The 17,699-nt window shown below is 42.2% G+C and overlaps 1 protein-coding gene across 3 annotated transcripts in view; it reads right to left on the reverse strand.

Moving 5' to 3' along the window:
* The window catches only part of TGFBR3 (transforming growth factor beta receptor 3), a 191,470-nt gene that overhangs the window by 17,470 nt on the left and 156,301 nt on the right, over positions 1 to 17,699 (reverse strand). For all 3 annotated transcript variants that reach the window (XM_044300757.1, XM_044300756.1, XM_044300755.1), the window contains 3 exons: positions 16,486 to 16,603; positions 14,770 to 14,808; positions 11,462 to 11,569 (listed from right to left, as the gene is read on the reverse strand). In XM_044300757.1, coding sequence (XP_044156692.1) covers positions 11,462 to 11,569; positions 14,770 to 14,808; positions 16,486 to 16,603 — 265 coding nt within the window. The remainder of the gene's footprint in view (positions 1 to 11,461; positions 11,570 to 14,769; positions 14,809 to 16,485; positions 16,604 to 17,699) is intronic.

Below are 17,699 nucleotides of genomic sequence, written 5' to 3' on the forward strand. Positions count from 1 at the left end.
CTTGGGTTGTTATGGTACGTCGTCATCTAAAAACATCTGACAAAAACGATGCCATGTTATCCGTCTCAAATGACTCAAACTACATTAGGTCAGTTACTCTCTTCTAGTTTAGCTTTTAAGTTCTTTTTTCCTGAAGACTGAAAATGCAGCTTGAAACTTCAGATTTCCTCCACCTTACACATTCCACTGACGTCACAAACCACAAGTGTCCTGCCCTGCTGTTGTGGCTTGTATGAGGTTTGGAATGGACTGACATAAAACCAAAATAATTCCTACAGATGACAGCGAGGAGTGTAATCTAAGCACGGCCTGCTTATAATGCCATCCTCCTGCATTATTACAGCAAATGTTTGTCCAAACTTATCGTGAAATGAGCATGATCCATTTCCTACAGCCATATGCAATAGTGGAGCGGTAACTACATCTGTAGTCACGCAGCACCCATGGCCTGACTCATAGTTATACTACACAACTAGTTTCTATAGATGCCTAAAATGAATAATCAGAGAGCCCTTAATTCTGGTACAGAAAGCCTGAACTAATAGATGTAACACTAAGTAGATACTGGAAGGTTTCATGTAGCATGTTTACTTAATTCAGACTTCCTAAAGACTTCCTTAGAAATCTACCTTGTACAATTCCTCTTTTATTCCTCCTTTAAATGTAAAAAAAAAAAGGTTTAAAATATTACAAAATATGTACAAATTTAAATCACTTCCCTTTCCCTATAATAAAAATAAATGAGAAAATAAAGATAATTTGCACCACCACGTCCCAAAACTCCTGAATTATAAATGTTTTTATCAGGTAAGGTGAACGACGTAAGAAAAAAAATATATAATCTTAGGGTACTTTCACACTAGCGTTATTCTTTTCCGGTATTGAAATCCGGTAAAGGGTCTCAATACCGGAAAAAAATCAGTTGTGTCCTAATGCATTCTGAATAGAAAGCAATCCGTTCAGTATGCATCAGGATGTCTTCCGTTCCGTCCCTTGTACGGTATTTGGACAAAACCCCGGAACAATACCGAACTTGCTGGATCTGGCATTAATTTCTATAGAGATGTATTAATGCCAGATCCGGTACCAAGTGTTCTGGAAATTGCCGCGTCACCGGTTTTCCCGTCTGTGCCTGCGTCGGGATATAGGAGGAGCTAGTTTCGATTTTGATCTTTGAAAAAAGTTTAAATACCAGATCTGTTATTCCGTGTGAAACCGGATGAGACGGATCTGGAAAAAGAAGACATCCGTTTGCATACAGTTTTCTGGATTCTAACAACGCTAGTGTGAAAGTAGCCTTAAAGTCGCATTAAAACACATAAAAAACTGTAGAAATGTGATACTGCTGTGTTAGTACTGACCCAGAGAATGAAGGTAACAGGTCAGTTTTAACTGCATTGTACTCAACATTAAATGTGCCATTAGAAAATACAACTTTGTACATTACAAAGTACAACAATCCAACCTGGTGCTTTGCAGCAAATGTGACACAGTCCTATACATCAGCAGTTCTCTACACAGTGCCTGGAAGAAAAAGGTAAAACCTGTGCTTTGCCCAATGCTGCAGACCTCTCATTCTTGGTATTACAGCTTCTTATGACCCATGAACCCTTAGGCCCCCTTCCCACGGGCGAGTTTTCCGCGCGGGTGCAATGCGTGAGGTCAACGGATTGCACCCGCACTGAATCTGGACCCAATTCATTTCTATGGGGCTGTGCACATGAGCGGTGATTTTCGCAGCATGCTCTATATTGTGCGTTTATCACGCGACGCAGGCCCGTAGAAGTGAATGGGGCTGCGTGAAAATCGCAAGCATCCGCGGGCAAGTGCGGATGCGGTGCGATTTTCAATCATAGTTTCTAAGATGAAGGTCTATTCACTGTATTATTTTCTCTTATAACATGGTTATAAGAGAAAATAATAGCATTCTTTAATACAGAATGCTTAGTAGAAGGTCAATTGAGGGTATAAAATAAAAAAAATTAACTCACCTCCTCCTCTTGATCGCGAAGTTGCCGATCTCTTCTTACTTCTTTAATCATGAGCTGCCAGCTAAAGGACCTGTGGTGACGTCACATCACATGGTCCAATCACATGGTCCATCGCCGTAGTGATGGACCATGTGATTGGACCATGTGATGAGCTCAGTGACATCACCACAGGTCCTTTGACAGGTCCTGAAGAAAGAACAGGAGATCGGCAGCTACGCGATCAATTGGAGGAGGTGAGTTATTTTTTTTTTTTTTTAACCCTCAATTGACCTTCTACTAAGAATTCTGTATTAAAGAATGTTATTATTTTAAAATAATTACATCTACACAACACCGAACCCAAACCTGAACTTCAGTGAAGAAGTTCGGGTCTGGGTACCACATTCAGTTTTTTATCATGCGCATGCATAACACATTGCACCCACGCGATAAAAACTGAACAATGGAACGCAATCGCAGTCAAAACTGACTGCAATTGGGTACCTACTCGCGCGGGTTTGCCGCAATGCACCCGGGACGCATCCGGGCCTAATCCGGACACGCTCGTCTGCAAGGGGCCTTAGTGGTTAAAATAATTTTCCAATGATACATTTTTAATGTCACATACATTACATAAGTCACCAGTGTGTAACTGGGGAGAATCTGATGGTTGCATACACTGTAGTGCGTCAACACATTATTCGACACTCACATAAAAGAAAAAAGATTTCTGTATACTGTATAATACCCCTGTACCTTCGATCAGAAAAAAATATCCCAAAACATTTATTTTACATTGTAAAATATGCTATAATTAACTAGGAAGCCTTGTATATCCTGAAAGAGTTTCTCCCAGTACTGTACATCTGCTGGCGAGTGTCTGTTCCTATGCACATCATGCACTGTAGTATACCAACAACCAGCTAGGGGGCTCCACAGACACAATTATGGTTAAAGCAAAATTGCTCAGCCATAAACACAATGTAACGCTATATTACCAATGTTATACGTCACTGACCAATTTACTGTAGTTTTATAACAGCAATAGTAACAAGTGTCATATCACAGGAAGAGGAGCGCCTTCACTCACAGCTGTCCCTGTACCGTACATTATCAGTGAGATTAGTCTAAACGGGTGTAAAGGAAAATTGGCCTAGTTGCCCATAGCAAACAATCAGATTCCACCTTTCATTTCCCAAAGGAGCTCTGAAAAATGAAAGGTGACATCTGACAGGTTTCTATGGGCAACTAAGCCAGTTCTGCTTTACACCAGTTTTGATAAATCTTCCTCTATGTGTTTTAAGGATCTGGGTAACTACGTAGAGTGTTTTCTATGCACATTATATAGGTTGATCTATAGGTACGTGTATGGCGCAAATAGTAAAAGACTATAAAGTATGTAGATAATAACAAAATGGCTCAAATAAAAAAAAATACAAAAAATTAAAATTATATTTTACCAAAACTAATGAGACCCTATAAGCTACCTTCCTTATAAACTATGTACTGGGGCAGGGATCAGAAACCTCTGGAGCTCCAGCTGTGGTCAAACTACAACTCCCAGCATGTACACTTGTTTGGCTGTTTTCAGAACTCCTGTAGAAGTGAAGGGAGTATGCTGAGAATAGTAATTCTGCAAATGCTGGAGTGCCAAAAGTTGCTGACCCTTGTACTAGGGGTGCAACTGCATTCTCAAACTTGCCCCAATGAAGCAGAAAAACAAAGGAAACCCAACCCTTATGGGAGGAGGACTTTTTCTCCCATCAAAAATAACGGATCACTGACAGAACTTACACAAACGGATGCAAAATTAGCACAACAGATCCTCAAAACAAAGGATCCATTTTTTATTTAATTTTCCTGTTCTTCTAATAGATCAGAAGAACGGAAAACAAAACGGTAATGTGAACGCAGCCTTACCGGCATTACTAAAACCTTTAACACATAGAAGTATTACATGATACTGCCTAAGGCCTCATGCACACGACCGTTGTGTGCATCTGGCTGTTGTGCCGTTTTCCGTTTTTTTTCGCGGACCCATTGACTTTCAATGGGTCAGTGGAAAAATCTGAAAATGCACCGTTTGGCAGCCGCATCCGTGATCCGTGTTTCCTGGCCTGTCCTATTTTTTTCACGGCCAACGGTTCACGAACCCATTCAAGTCAATGGGTCCGTGAAAAAACACGGATGCACACAAGATTGTCATCCGTGTCCGTGATCCGTGTCCGTGATCTGTGTCCGTTTTTTTTTTATCATTTCAATGGCAAACTTGACATAGATTTTTTTTTCCTTTTTCATGTCCGTGGATCCTCCAAAAAACAAGGAAGACCCACGGACGAAAAAACGGTCACGGATCACGGACCTACGGACCCCGTTTTTGCGGACCTTAAAAAAAAACGAGGCCTAACATCTGTGGCTCCTCCATAACACTGTAATTATGCTCAAATGCTAATATTCTCACCAAATATTTGAAAACCCATAAAGACGTTCTGCACCACTCCCTTGTGAAAGTGCATTTTTCTGCCGGCAGGTAATCAATCATTGTACATGTAGCAATATAATGATGGGTTCCAGCATTTCCTCCATAAAATGTGCCTGAAAAGTCTTTTTTTTTCTTTTTTTTTTCAGATTGCAGAGACACACTATTTGTAGTGCAAAATATTCAGCTGTTCCACGAGGAATGTATTCCCCAAACCACAGGGGTGGAGAAGCCTTTATTTGTTGAAATATGGAATGTATAAGGGAACGTGTTGTACATTAATTTGTGGTGGGCGGTCTGCCTATGCACGTTTCCTTGGCTGAGTGATGACTGGGGAACAGTCAGACTCTCTGCATTCGCAACTCAAATGCTAGAAAAAGCGAGTGAGCCTTATGTCAGAGGATATTTAAGCTGGGCATTGACATGAGATGAGCAACTCCATGCTCAACTCGGCCAAGAATGGATGTGTTGTGAACGGGAGAGGGGAAGAATGCCGCTGCCAGATTCCTCTGGGGTTGGCCTCTCTACCCTGGGAACGAAAGGATCAGGTATGTTGAAGTCCAACATGCCCCACCCTTCTCTCAACCAACATCTGCTTTTCAGGGAGAGTTGAGAGGCTTTGAAGTATAAGGACAAGACTGTCTAACATATCGATGGCTGCCTAAGGGTCCATTCACACGTTCGTTGTTTCTTTCCAGATCCGTTCCGTTTTTTGCGGAACGGATGCGGACCAGTTGCGTACCTATTCATTTTTAATGGGTCCTGAAAAAAATCAGTTTCCGTTGTTCCGTTCTGCATGTCTGATAAAATATAAAACTTGTCCTATTATTATCCGCAAAAATCGGTTCCTGGTACAATACAAAGTCAATGGATCCGAAAAAAACTGATGACATACGGAAACATTTTCAGGAACAATGGATCTGCAAAAAACGGACCAAAATTCGGGATATAGAAAAATACTGACGTGTGATTGGACCCTGAATCTGTGACTTGGACTGGACTTCTGCTCATGGGGTGCACTTCTGTCATTCAGTACAAATGTCTTTCCAAGTATTCCCAACAATCTGAATGCTGCACTTGTCCGTTTACATCAGCCTCATAGATACTGAAAGGAACAGCGTGCATGCATGACTACTGCTCTATGGAAACACCTCCTCACTGAGGTCATGCATTGACGAGGTACAGGATCCCTGTTCTAGTGATCACTGGGGGCTCCAGTGGTGGGACCCTCAGCAATCAGACATTTATTATCTATCCTGCAAACAGCAAAAATGAGTACTGTGGGACAACCCCTTCAAATAACAAAATTCGGAAAGACTGTTACCACCACTAGGGGGAGTTAGGAGCTTACTGCATACTGCTTATACATTAAAGTCAGAAATAAGCCTGCATGTAGTAAGCTCCCCTAGTGGAGGCTGCCAGAATTTTTTTTATTTTATCTCTATGCCTATGCATGGGATTTGTAACTCTGTATTAGCAAAACGAAGCTCTTACTACTATAAATATGCATTAAGAAACTAATTAACAAAGAGTTAGGGAGTAAGATATTGATGACCTGTCCTCAGAATAGGTCATCAATATCAGATCGGCGAGGGTCCGAGTCCCAGCACCTCTGACAATCAGCTATTTGAAAAGGCTGTGATAGGCTTTTGAGAGCTGCAGCCTCTTCCTAGGCCAGTGACATCACATTCTTTGGTCATATGGCCTAGGTGCAGCTCAGTCCCATTCAAGGGAATAGGCCTGTGCTGCAATATCAAGCTCTGCTCGTGACAGTGCTCACCCCAGCGCCACAGCCTCCTTAAACTGCTTAGCAGGGGAGCTCGGTGTGGGACCCCCACCAATCAGATATTGATGACCTATTCTGAAGATAAACCACAACTATCGAACTCCTAGAAAACCCCTTTAATACAACAAGAAAGTCAAACAGGAAATAAGATACAATGGTAAGGTATTCATACATTAACTAGCAAATGTACTGTGCTAAGAAAATCTAGAATAGATGGGCTAATAGATGGTGACATTACATAGTGCGGGTTATTTTACAATAAAGTTTGTATATCACGAGTGAAGTTTTTAAGTACAGTCGTGGCCAAAAGTTTTGAGAATAACACAAATATTAGTTTTCACAAAGTTTGCTGCTAAACTGCTTTTAGATCTTTGTTTCAGTTGTTTCTGTGATGTAGTGAAATATAATTTCACGCACTTCATACGTTTCAAAGGCTTTTATCGACAATTACATGACATTTATGCAAAGAGTCAGTATTTGCAGTGTTGGCCCTTCTTTTTCAGGACCTCCGCAATTCGACTGGGCGTGCTCTCAATCAACTTCTGCGCCAATTCCTGACTGATAGCAACCCATTCTTTCATAATCACTTCTTGGAGTTTGTCAGAATTAGTGGGTTTTTGTTTGTCCACCCGCCTCTTGAGAATTGACCACAAGTTCTCAATGGGATTAAGATCTGGGGAGTTTCCAGGCCATGGACTCAAAATGTCAACATTTTGGTCCCCTAGCCACTTACCGTAGTTATCACTTTTGCCTTATGGCATGGTGCTCCATCGTGCTGGAAAATGCATTGTTCTTCACCAAACTGTTGTTGGATTGTTGGAAGAAGTTGCTGTTGGAGGGTGTTTTGGTACCATACTTTATTCATGGCTGTGTTTTGGGGCAAAATTGTGAGTGAGCTCACTCCCTTGGATGAGAAGCAACCCCACACATGAATGGTCTTAGTATGCTTTACTGTTGGCATGACACAGGACTGATGGTAGCGCTCACCTTTTCTTATCCAGACAAGCCTTTTTCCTGATGCCCCAAACAATCGGAGAAAGGCTTCATCGGAGAATATGACTTTTCCCCAGTCCTCAGCAGTCCATTCACCATATTTTCTGCAGAAGATCAATCTGTCCCTGATGTTTTTTTTTGGAGAGAAGTGTCTTCTTTGCTGCCCTTCTTGACACCAGGCCATCTTCCAAAAGTCTTCGCCTCACTGTGTGTGCAGATGCGCTCACACCTGCCTGCTGCCATTCCTGAGCAAGCTCTGCACTGGTGGCACTCCGATCCCGCAGCTGAATCCTCTTTAGGAGACTATCCTGGCGCTTGCTGGACTTTCTTGGATGCCCTGAAGCCTTCTTAACAAGAATTTAACCTCTTTCCTTGAAGTTCTTGATGATCCTATAAATTGTTGATTGAGGTGCAATCTTAGTAGCCACAATATCCTTGCCTGTGAAGCCATTATTATGCAACGCAATGATGGCTGCAAGCGTTTCTTTGCAGGTCACCATGGTTAACAATGGAAGAACAATGATTTCAAGCATCACCCTCCTTTTAACAGGTCAAGTCTGTCATTTTAACCCAATCAGCCTGACATAATGATCTCCAGCCTTGTGCTTGTCAACATTCTCACCTGAGTTAACAAGACGATTACTGAAATGATCTCAGCAGGTCCTTTAATGACAGCAATGAAATGCAGTGGAAAGTTTTTTGGGGGATTAAGTTAATTTTCATGGCAAAGAAGGACTATGCAATTCATCTGATCACTCTTCATAACATTCTGGAGTATATGCAAATTGCTATTATAAAAACTTAAGCAGCAACTTTTCCAATTTCCAATATTTATGTAATTCTCAAAACTTTTGGCCAAGACTATACATTTTACTTTCAGTAATGTTAGTGCTGTTCTAAAACCCTAAAAATACATTTTTCTAGTCATTCGGAAAACACTAAACATAATTTGTTCTGTGCGCTCTTTTAAGTGCTCTACACAAATCTGGTTCGTTCTAGGTTACAGCACGCCATAAAGTGATGTCACCCAGGATTTTAATCATGAAATGAAGTGTGAAATTATGACTTTGGATTCAAGCGTTTCTGGAAAATAACATTTTGAGGAATAGGATTAATGAAAAACATGTTTATCTATCTTGTTTCCATTATGAATGAATACAAAAATCTGTATTTTATATGAACTGGTAGACAACTGTAGAGCTGTAAGGCAATAGGACATATGACTGACACCAAAACTTTAACATTGTGCCTCTAGAAATTAGTGAGGGTCAATATATTTTGTCATTTAAACTGCAGTTTGAGTGTTGAGATACCTTAAAAGGTATCTGTCAGCAGGTTTGTATCTAAGGAACTGGCTGACCTGTTGCATGTGCGCTTAGCAGCTGAAGACATCTGTGTTGGTTCCATGTTCATATGTGATCGCATTGCTGAGAAAAATTAAGTTTTAATATATGGAAATGAGCCTCTAGGAGCAACTAGGGCGTTGCTGTTACACCTAGAGACTCTGTTCTCTCTGTAGCTGCCGCACCATCTCCATTTTGATGGATAGGGCCAGGCAGTGAAAATGTCATTATATAACTGGTCCTGTCAATCAAAGTGCAGAGAGCACAGCAGTTGGAGAGGAAGTGCAGCCTTTAGGTGTAACGGCAACGCCCCCGTTGCTCCTAGAGGCTCATTTGCATATATTAAAATATCACTTTTCTCAGTAATGGGGGCACATATGAACATGGGACCAACACAGATGCCTTCAGCAGCCAAGCGCACATGTAACAGGTCAGCCAGTGTCCCCTCCTGGCCATTGCACTGGTCTCCATTCGACTGTATGTGATGTACCATTTGTTAGATATACAATCTACCCAACTGCCTATGGCTTTTGTCCCAATATTTCTCTGTTTCTTTGCAAATAAAAATGTACTGCACATGAAAGGGAACCTGACATCCAGATATTCAACATTTCATTAGGAGCATTACCTTATTATTTCAAGCATGTTTTCCCCCATAGTGCAGTTATTTCTGCTATTGTGTCCCATGGTTGCAGAGAAAATCATCTTTATTCTATACTCCTGCCTTTGAAGTCAAGGAGTCTGGCTCTTGCATCCTTCAAGTCAAGTTCGCGGGTGCCCTCTTCCTGCCTCATATTTTACAGCAGAAGCAACATCATCCCGTCACTACTCCACATCTCACCCAGGTGCACAGTAATGCTGGGCGTACAGCTCCTGTCTTAAGTACTTCTCTGATTGAGGGCTGTGAGCAGTGATGGTGCACTCCTGGTCATTCAGGATGCATGTGAACCGTACAGGCATGCCCTGTCCCACTTGTCTGGCTCAGGCGCAGAGAAGCGCTGACGCCAGGCGCTATACACCCAAATTCACTGTGCATACGCCCTGGAGGTGAGAAGGGCTGAGGTTGCTACTTTTCGGAACCGTCAAAATAAATAGCCCTTCATCACCAAGCTCTCTCCAAAAGGGCTCTTTCACACGAGCGTGTCCCTTGCGGGTGATTCCCGCAATGGACACGCTCCTTTTGAAAGAGCCCTAATCGTGCAGAAAGTGGGCATTGCGGAGCTTAGGATTACATTGTCTCCAGTGCAAACAGAACATTGGGAGTAGTCGCTCCTGTCACATAAGGCCTGTCTCATTTCCCAAATAAGATTTAGGTGATACTATGTTTTACTTATGGAGAAAGCCTAGTGTAGGAGTAGTCTTGGTGTAAGGAGTCTTATTGGCCAGGCCATGCTCTTCTGGGAAAAAGAAACGCAAATCAGCTCTCTTCCCAAAAAGAAAAAGAGGCATAACTTAAATAGCTAAGCCAGTACCTCATCTGCAGAGAGCTGTTTCAGGATGATTGCCCCTCATCACTGCAGACAGAACTGGCATAACTGGGTGAGAGGCCTTCATTATGATTCAAGGTCTGTTTAAAAGATCAAGCATTGACTCAAAGAGCTAATTTGCATTCCCAAATTATATATATATATATATATATATATATATTTATATTGATATATATTATTTTTTTTTTTTACTTTAGCCTTCCTTTAGAATGAAGCTTTACCTTTGAAGTCACTTTAATCTGTTTGTTAACACATGTTAAGTACAAGAAATGTGCTTTTTATGGTTGTGGGACAAATGCAGAGAAATTCCCAAGGGCTGCTATTTGAGTGCCTTCTTTTATGAGCGAGAGACATTTGTGCAACAGAGGGAAGTTGAAATGAAATTCCCAGGGACTTGCAATCCTGATGCTGAAGAAGGCTCACTGTTAGGGCTTGTTACCGTATGGGTTCTGTTCCGTGCATTGGGGCCGCAATTTGCGGTCCGCAATGCACAGAGAACGTTCATGAGGCCTCCGGGACGGATCCAGACCCATTCAACTTAAATGGGTCCGCATCCCTCCGTTCGCAAAAAGATAGGACATGTTCTATCTTTGTGCGGAACGGAAGTATGGAACGGAACCCCAAAGAAGCACTCCAGTGCTTCCGTGGGTTTCCGTTCCATGCTTCCGTTCCGAATCTCCGGATTTGCGGATCCATTCAAGTGAATGGGTCCGCATCCGTGATGCGGAATGCACACGGAACGGTGTCCGTTTATTGCGGATCTGCATATGCGGTCCGCAATACGACAACAGAACCCATACGTTCGTGTGAATAAGCCCTTACATGCAGGTGCAGGCTCATCAGTCTGCCTCCACTCTCCCTGGCGCTGCCTGTATACATGTATGTCACTGTCCCTATGTAAAAGTATTTTGCACTGTTTCTGTGACTTTTAGGCCTCTTGCACATGAACGTTTTTCTTTTCAGTGTACATTCCGTTTTTTTGCGTTCCGTATACAGAACCATTCATTTCAATGGATCCGCAAAAAAAAAGGAAGGTACTCCATATGCCTTCCGTTTCCGTATTTCCGTTCAAAGATAGAACATATCCTATTATTGTCCACATAACGGACAAGGATAGCACTGTTCTATTAGGGTCTCGCTGTTCCGTTCTGCAAAAAACTGAATACACACGGACGTCATCTGTATTTTTTGAGGATCCGTTTTTTGCGGATTGCAAAATGCTGAAATAGCCATACAGTGACTGTCAGTGCTGTATCTGCTCTTTAAAAAAAAGTTGAAGTGACAGGTAACACTTTAAGAGCCTTTTACATGGGCCAATGATCAGAAATGAAAGTTTCCTAAGTAACCAGTAACCTGTTTTATGGACTCTAAGGTTTACAAAATAAAATCTACAACAGACATACCTGTATGAGAATAAATGCACCACAAAGCTCCTGTTAATAGTGCTCCAATTAAAAAGGCTGCAAATGCAATCCCGACCACTATTGGCGTGTCCAGCCCGAAGAAAATTGCTAGATAAATGAGAGAGGAGACATTATTAGTAAAAAGTTGTACAGAATTTTTAGATTACAGACATTTCCTATGTCTAAAAAGTTCCCAGTGAACTAGCAGTTCTATATATTGCCATTTCCTACATAAGACAATAAATCAGTTTCTATACCAGCGGGCCTGTGGGTTTTTCCTGATGAACTCAACATACTCTGTCGTAGAAATGTCCTTCCCATGTAGAAAAATGGATTTTTGCAGAAGCACTTAACTTCCGTGGCCTTTCCATGTTGCACTGACAGTATCACTAGGATTTAAGGAAATATCACTTATTCCCACATGTGTATGGCCATTTCAGCCAACTTTATTTTGTAACCTATGAAACCTTCTTGGCCCGGTTCCCATTTGTAGGTGGAGAGAGGAACCGCTTTGTGAAATGAGTGATGTCAGGCAAAGGACACAAAATCACTGAAATAGAATCTATTGTTCTGAAGAATTGGCAATGTTGCCTGTGTTTGAAATAATTCCAGACAAAAAATATAACACTTCCTTTAGTTGGAAAAGTCGCAGAGACACCCTCTACTGATATCCAAGTGTGTTTCTATTTTATTTTCAAATCCTACAGGCATTCATTTTTTTTTCAATGGCACATCCGTCCCATTCTAATAATAAAGGGTGCGTAAATGGAGCTGGACTGACATCCGAAGGCTGGGTGGACAAATAAGGTCAACAGCTCAGCAGAAAACTCATGGGCCAGACTCTGCCATGGTCACAGCCTGGACTGTGGATTGGTGGGTTCTAGGCCTGATGAACTGATAGCTGGTGAAGGGGCAGACCTAATGGTCAAAATACAATGGGTGAGATTTACTAATCAAAATGTGGCAGAATTCTGGTGCAAAGCTTTGCACTACATTTATTAAAGGGGTTTTCCAAAACTTTTATACTGGATAGGTCATTAGTATCTGATCATTGGGGATCCGACACCTGGGATCACTCCCAATCAGCTGTTTGAGAAGGCACTGGCTGGCGGTCCCAGTAATGTTGTGGCCTTCTCTCAGCTCACCAAACAGTGCCGTACATTGTGAAGCGGCCATGCTTGGTATCGCAGCCCAGCCCCATTCCCTTCAATGGGCTGAGCTGCGCCTAGTCCATGAACCCATGAACCTGACGTCATATGGCCTAGGGAAAGCTGCAAGAAGGCCGCGGCACTACTGCCAGCGCCAGTGCCTTCTCAAACAGCTGATCTGGGGGGTCACCGATCAGATACTGATGGTCTATCCAGAGAATAGGTCATCAGTATGAAAGTCTTGGAAACCCCCCTTTAATATATGTATCATATAGCGTGTGCACTATTTTCTTGGGGCAGATTGCACCACAATTCCGCCACATGTTGAAAGGTTATCAGTATAAAAGTCTTGGAAAACCCCTTTAAGTATTTAGGCACTTTTTGAGATGGGGTATGACAGCTAATGGGACCTGGCTTCACATGAAAAAAGTGTGGCACAATACACAAAATGTGGGCGCATTTTTAAAGGGCAGTCTTTAACCGAATATGACCATTACAGACCACTCAGATCAGGTTCTCCATTACTTTCCCCAGATTACTATGGTACCTTTCATATTGCAGTCCATCGCCGATTTGCTCCAAAAAACACTTTTATACCTTATGGTAATTAGGTTCTGAAGGTGCCCAGGGGTGGCGTTCATGCGGCCAGTGCCCAGGCCCCTCTACGCTTTGCTTACTAAACCCCTCCTTTTTCACCCCTCTGGCCAGCCCTTGTTTAATCTGATTACCTCCTCCTCTCCGTCTGAAATCCCGCGCCCTCGCAGCTCCACACATTCCTGGCGTGTGTGCACTGCATTGCTCATTATGGGCAGAGGAACAGGTACTTTCAATGCGGATGTGCCAGCCTGAGCAACCCGATCCAGCCGACGGAGGCACAGGATTTTAGACAGAGAGGAGGAGGTAATCAGATTAAACAAGGGCAGGTCATAGGGGTGAAAGAGGAGGGGTTTGGTAAGCAAAGCGTAGAGGGGCCTGGGCACCGACCGCATAAACGCGACCCCTGGGCACCTTCAGAACCTAATTACTATATGGTATAAAAGTGTTTTTTGGAGCAAATCGGCGATGGACTGCAATATAAAAGGTATCATAGTAATCTGGGGAAAGTAATAGAGAACCTGATCTGAGTGGTCTGTAATGGTCATATTTGGTGAAAGACTCCCTTTAAGCAAACTAAGCCAACTAATAGGTGGTGTAAACTTAGACTAGACAGTCTATAGGTGAGACAGATTTATAATTCAGCATCGGACACTGTGATAAATCTGATGCAGTTTAAGATGGTCTGTCCAGGTTTATACTGTCTCACTTTTAGACAGTATTAGTAAATATGGGCCAGTGTATCCACCTGCAAGGCACCAGTGATGTCTCTAGTCTAGTAAGAGGCCACAGCGCTCACTGGAGTGCCACAACCTCTTCAAACATCTGATCGGCGGGTGTGCCAGGACCACCACTGATTGGATACTGATGACCTATCTTGAGGATAGATCATTAATAAATGATTTCCAGAAAAACAGTTTAAGAAAAGAAACATCTGTTTGTGTGCATATATATATATTGTAGGAAGGTACAAGGGGTCGTCATTGATGGTAGGTATGTGTCACCGAGGTTCCTGGCCTCGGTGAAGTAAGAGCCGGTACTTTCATGTGTCAGCGGCAGCTAATGCTGATTGACACTTTTGCTATTTAGTATGGCTGTAAATAGCTGATACGGGACAGCTCTTATTAGGAGTAGTCAAAGTGTTGGGTGGTTGACTACTCCCCACGTTCCAGGCCGGGTTTTGACATCACCTGGCTATCATTAAAAAGGCAGCTGGGCTCAGCAGCAGAGAACACCCTGTATGTTGTGATCTGAGCCCTGTGCTGGGCTGAAAAGCTGAGACCCATGTGTTGGGGGAGCAGGCCACCTAAAGCCTGCATTTAGACTTCTGAAGGCAGAATCACCGACAAGATGATGTTTTTTGTTATGCATGAACTTTCTACTCGGTGTGAACAAACACCAACCCTGCAAAGAGTGTTTTTGTTTGACCCTTTGTGTGAATAAACAAGGACATTTGAATTACGAACTTATACTTTGCCCCTGTACTACACCCGCTTATCCCAACTACCAGAGCGAATCCCCACAATATATATATATATATATATAATTTGCATAATTATAACTTACGTTCAGGTATGCTTGGACGGACTTTACTGGTTGAAGTATCTGTAACCAAAGAATTCCAATCACGTAAGAATGAAATAAGCAAAATATAGAATATATTAATGATGATAACCCTAAAAATGATGAGAAGTCTGCAAACAACATAGAGGCAAATCTATCATAACAATACGCTCGTTTTTCTAGCATGAAAAATTCGCAAACTACATGTTTGCGTCTTTTTCAACACCACTTGAAAAAGTGGTGTCTGTAGTGGGTAGACACTTTTTGGGAGTTTTAAGCATTGCACACCCGAAAAGGGAGAAGTTGTTATACAGCCAGTAGCAATCTGCGAGATGTGAGATGCCACAGGAAGACAGGGATGGATTCTTACCATAGATATATTAAAGCAGGGGTCAGCAACCTTCGGCACTCCAGCTGCTGTGAAACTACAACAGCATACACACTTGCAACTCCTATAAAAGTAAAAGAAGGATTCTGGGGGTTGTAGTTTCAGGACAGCTGGATTGTTGGAGGTTGCTGATCCCTGATCCCGCTCTCCTTCATGCAGGAGAAGAAAGTGAGACAGACACAACAGAAAGTCTATGGGCCTGTCAGCTCCATCTCCTGCAGCAGAGGTTAGCAACCGTCAGCACTTCAGCTGTTGTAAAACTACAATTTCCAGCATGCTCCACTCAGTTCTGAGAAGAACACAGCAAGTTTGCATGCTGGGAGTTGTAGTTTCACAATAGCTGGAGTGCCGGAGGTTGCCTACCCCTGTCCTGCAGCAACGATATGCGAGCATTTCTTTCTCCTCGTTCTAGAGATGGGGTCTCAGCACTTAGACCCCCACCGATCAAAACTTTGATATGTCTCTATGATATATCAAAAGTTTTCTGAAAACTCTGTGACCCTTTAGCATTAAGAAGGAATCTGTATTTCATAATATCCCTATCTCACACTGCTACATTCCTTCCTGAGCAGGGTTATCACTAAATGTCACTCTGCTCAGCAACACCACTAATCTGCTCCACCAGCGAAGAATTGTGTACACCATTGTCGTCTGCAAGGATTTATCCCTGGAAATGAAATATCTGGTTACAAGCATAGCGAGCACAGTATATATATATATATATATATATATATATACGGTATATATATATACACATATACACATTATCGAGTAATGAAAATAGCTTCATAGTAACTCAGAATTCGTTAAACAAAAGGACGTTACTATCCTCTTCCTCACTTTGATCACTTTGCTATAAATTGAAGGACTACAGGAACTAATTCACTGGTTGCCATAAACCATCTGTGCGGTCCGTCTACAAAGCTTTTTTGGCCCTCTTTCAATTCTGATTGCTGTAGCGTTCAACAAGCAAAGCCTATAAATAATATGAATTAGTGAATGATGATTATTAATTGTCACTCCTTGGATTACTACGTTATACAGTGAATAAACTCGCTGCCCTTGAGCACCCTTCTCACAAAATTCAATTACATCCCCATTTAAGGATATCTTTGGTACTGAAATGTTTACATCCAGCTAAATCCTATGGACCAAATATTTTAAGCATGTTATACCATCCTTTAACGTCTGTGCAGACTGCTGGTGTATACACTGGCCTCGTGCACCTCACTTGGGTGAGGAAACAATTATCCATTATAAAACTGTCTCTATGAAAAAGATTTCTAAGAGTGGGAAGAACGTCTAGGAAAGTGAAGCAAGAGGTGGATTACCTATAGGCTTATCAGTCGAGACCACGGCCAGGGGCTTTGTGAGGGTCTTCTTGTTGTCTATCATCACCATGATGGTGTTTAAGTCGAGAGAAATGCAGGCTTCATCCGGATGAATGCACTGGAGGAAGAATATGAAAGGTCAGGGAAGTATTCATAATGTACAGTTCGGTATCTTCAGCATTGTCACACTGACCTGGAATACGGAGGGAACAGGTCGTATTACTATCCAACTGGGCGAACAAAGAGATTTAGTTACAGATTACTGAAAGTAACAGTTGCAGCCAAGACAAAACCTGCTGACGTACTAGAAGTATCAGAATGTCCTCCCTATGTGCTGTCTATGGAAGAACACTTCTATCCTTAATTTTTTTATAGCACGCCCCTTAGAATAAGGATATGTTCACATTATGCTTGTGATGTCTATCTAGTGTGTATGCTGTAGAGTTATACAAGTCAATGGAGGCCGTAGCGTTATACTAGTCAATGGTGTCCAAACATGTCCTTTTAGCCTGTGGCCGGTATATGTCACTATACTGCAAAAAATATATAAAAAATGGAACAACATACTACATTGTAAAAAAAAAAATAAAAAAAATAAAAAAAAAGTATACTTATTTTTATAGGCATCCACCAGAAGCATCTGTTAAATGTACATGTCATGGCACATACAGTACATTCAATGGAGGCAGGGTCAGACTAGCCCACAAGAGTACCATAGGATCCTCCGGTGGGCCCAATCTCTGACAATATCGGACCCCTAAAAAAACAGGGCCCTTAAAGGGGTTGTCCCACAAAAAAATTCTACAGTTTTCAAACCAGCACCTGGATCTGAATTATTTTGTAATTGCTTGTAATTCAACATTTTGCATAGCCCGAGTTATTCGATAAAATGTATCTGTATAGCGCCACCTGCTGTTTTATTTTTTTCTTATTTCTTTGTCCGGCTCACTGAAAAGGCCGCACATGCTCAGTTTTATCCTTCAACTGTCTCCTGAGCTGTGATAGGGAGAGCATGGACACGCCCCCTGAGCTGTGATAGGGAGAGCATGGACACGCCCCCTGAGCTGCAGCAGAAAAGACACTCCCCCTGAGCTGTCAGCTTGATATAAATCTAGCAGAGCAATGAATGTGGAGATCTCTATCCATGTGAGGTGCAGGGCTGGTTCTAGCTTTGTTAGAAAGAGATTGCCATGTACTATATCATATCTGATTTT

This window comes from Bufo gargarizans, chromosome 7 (assembly GCF_014858855.1).
Source record: "Bufo gargarizans isolate SCDJY-AF-19 chromosome 7, ASM1485885v1, whole genome shotgun sequence".
Taxonomy (NCBI): Eukaryota; Metazoa; Chordata; class Amphibia; order Anura; family Bufonidae; genus Bufo; species Bufo gargarizans.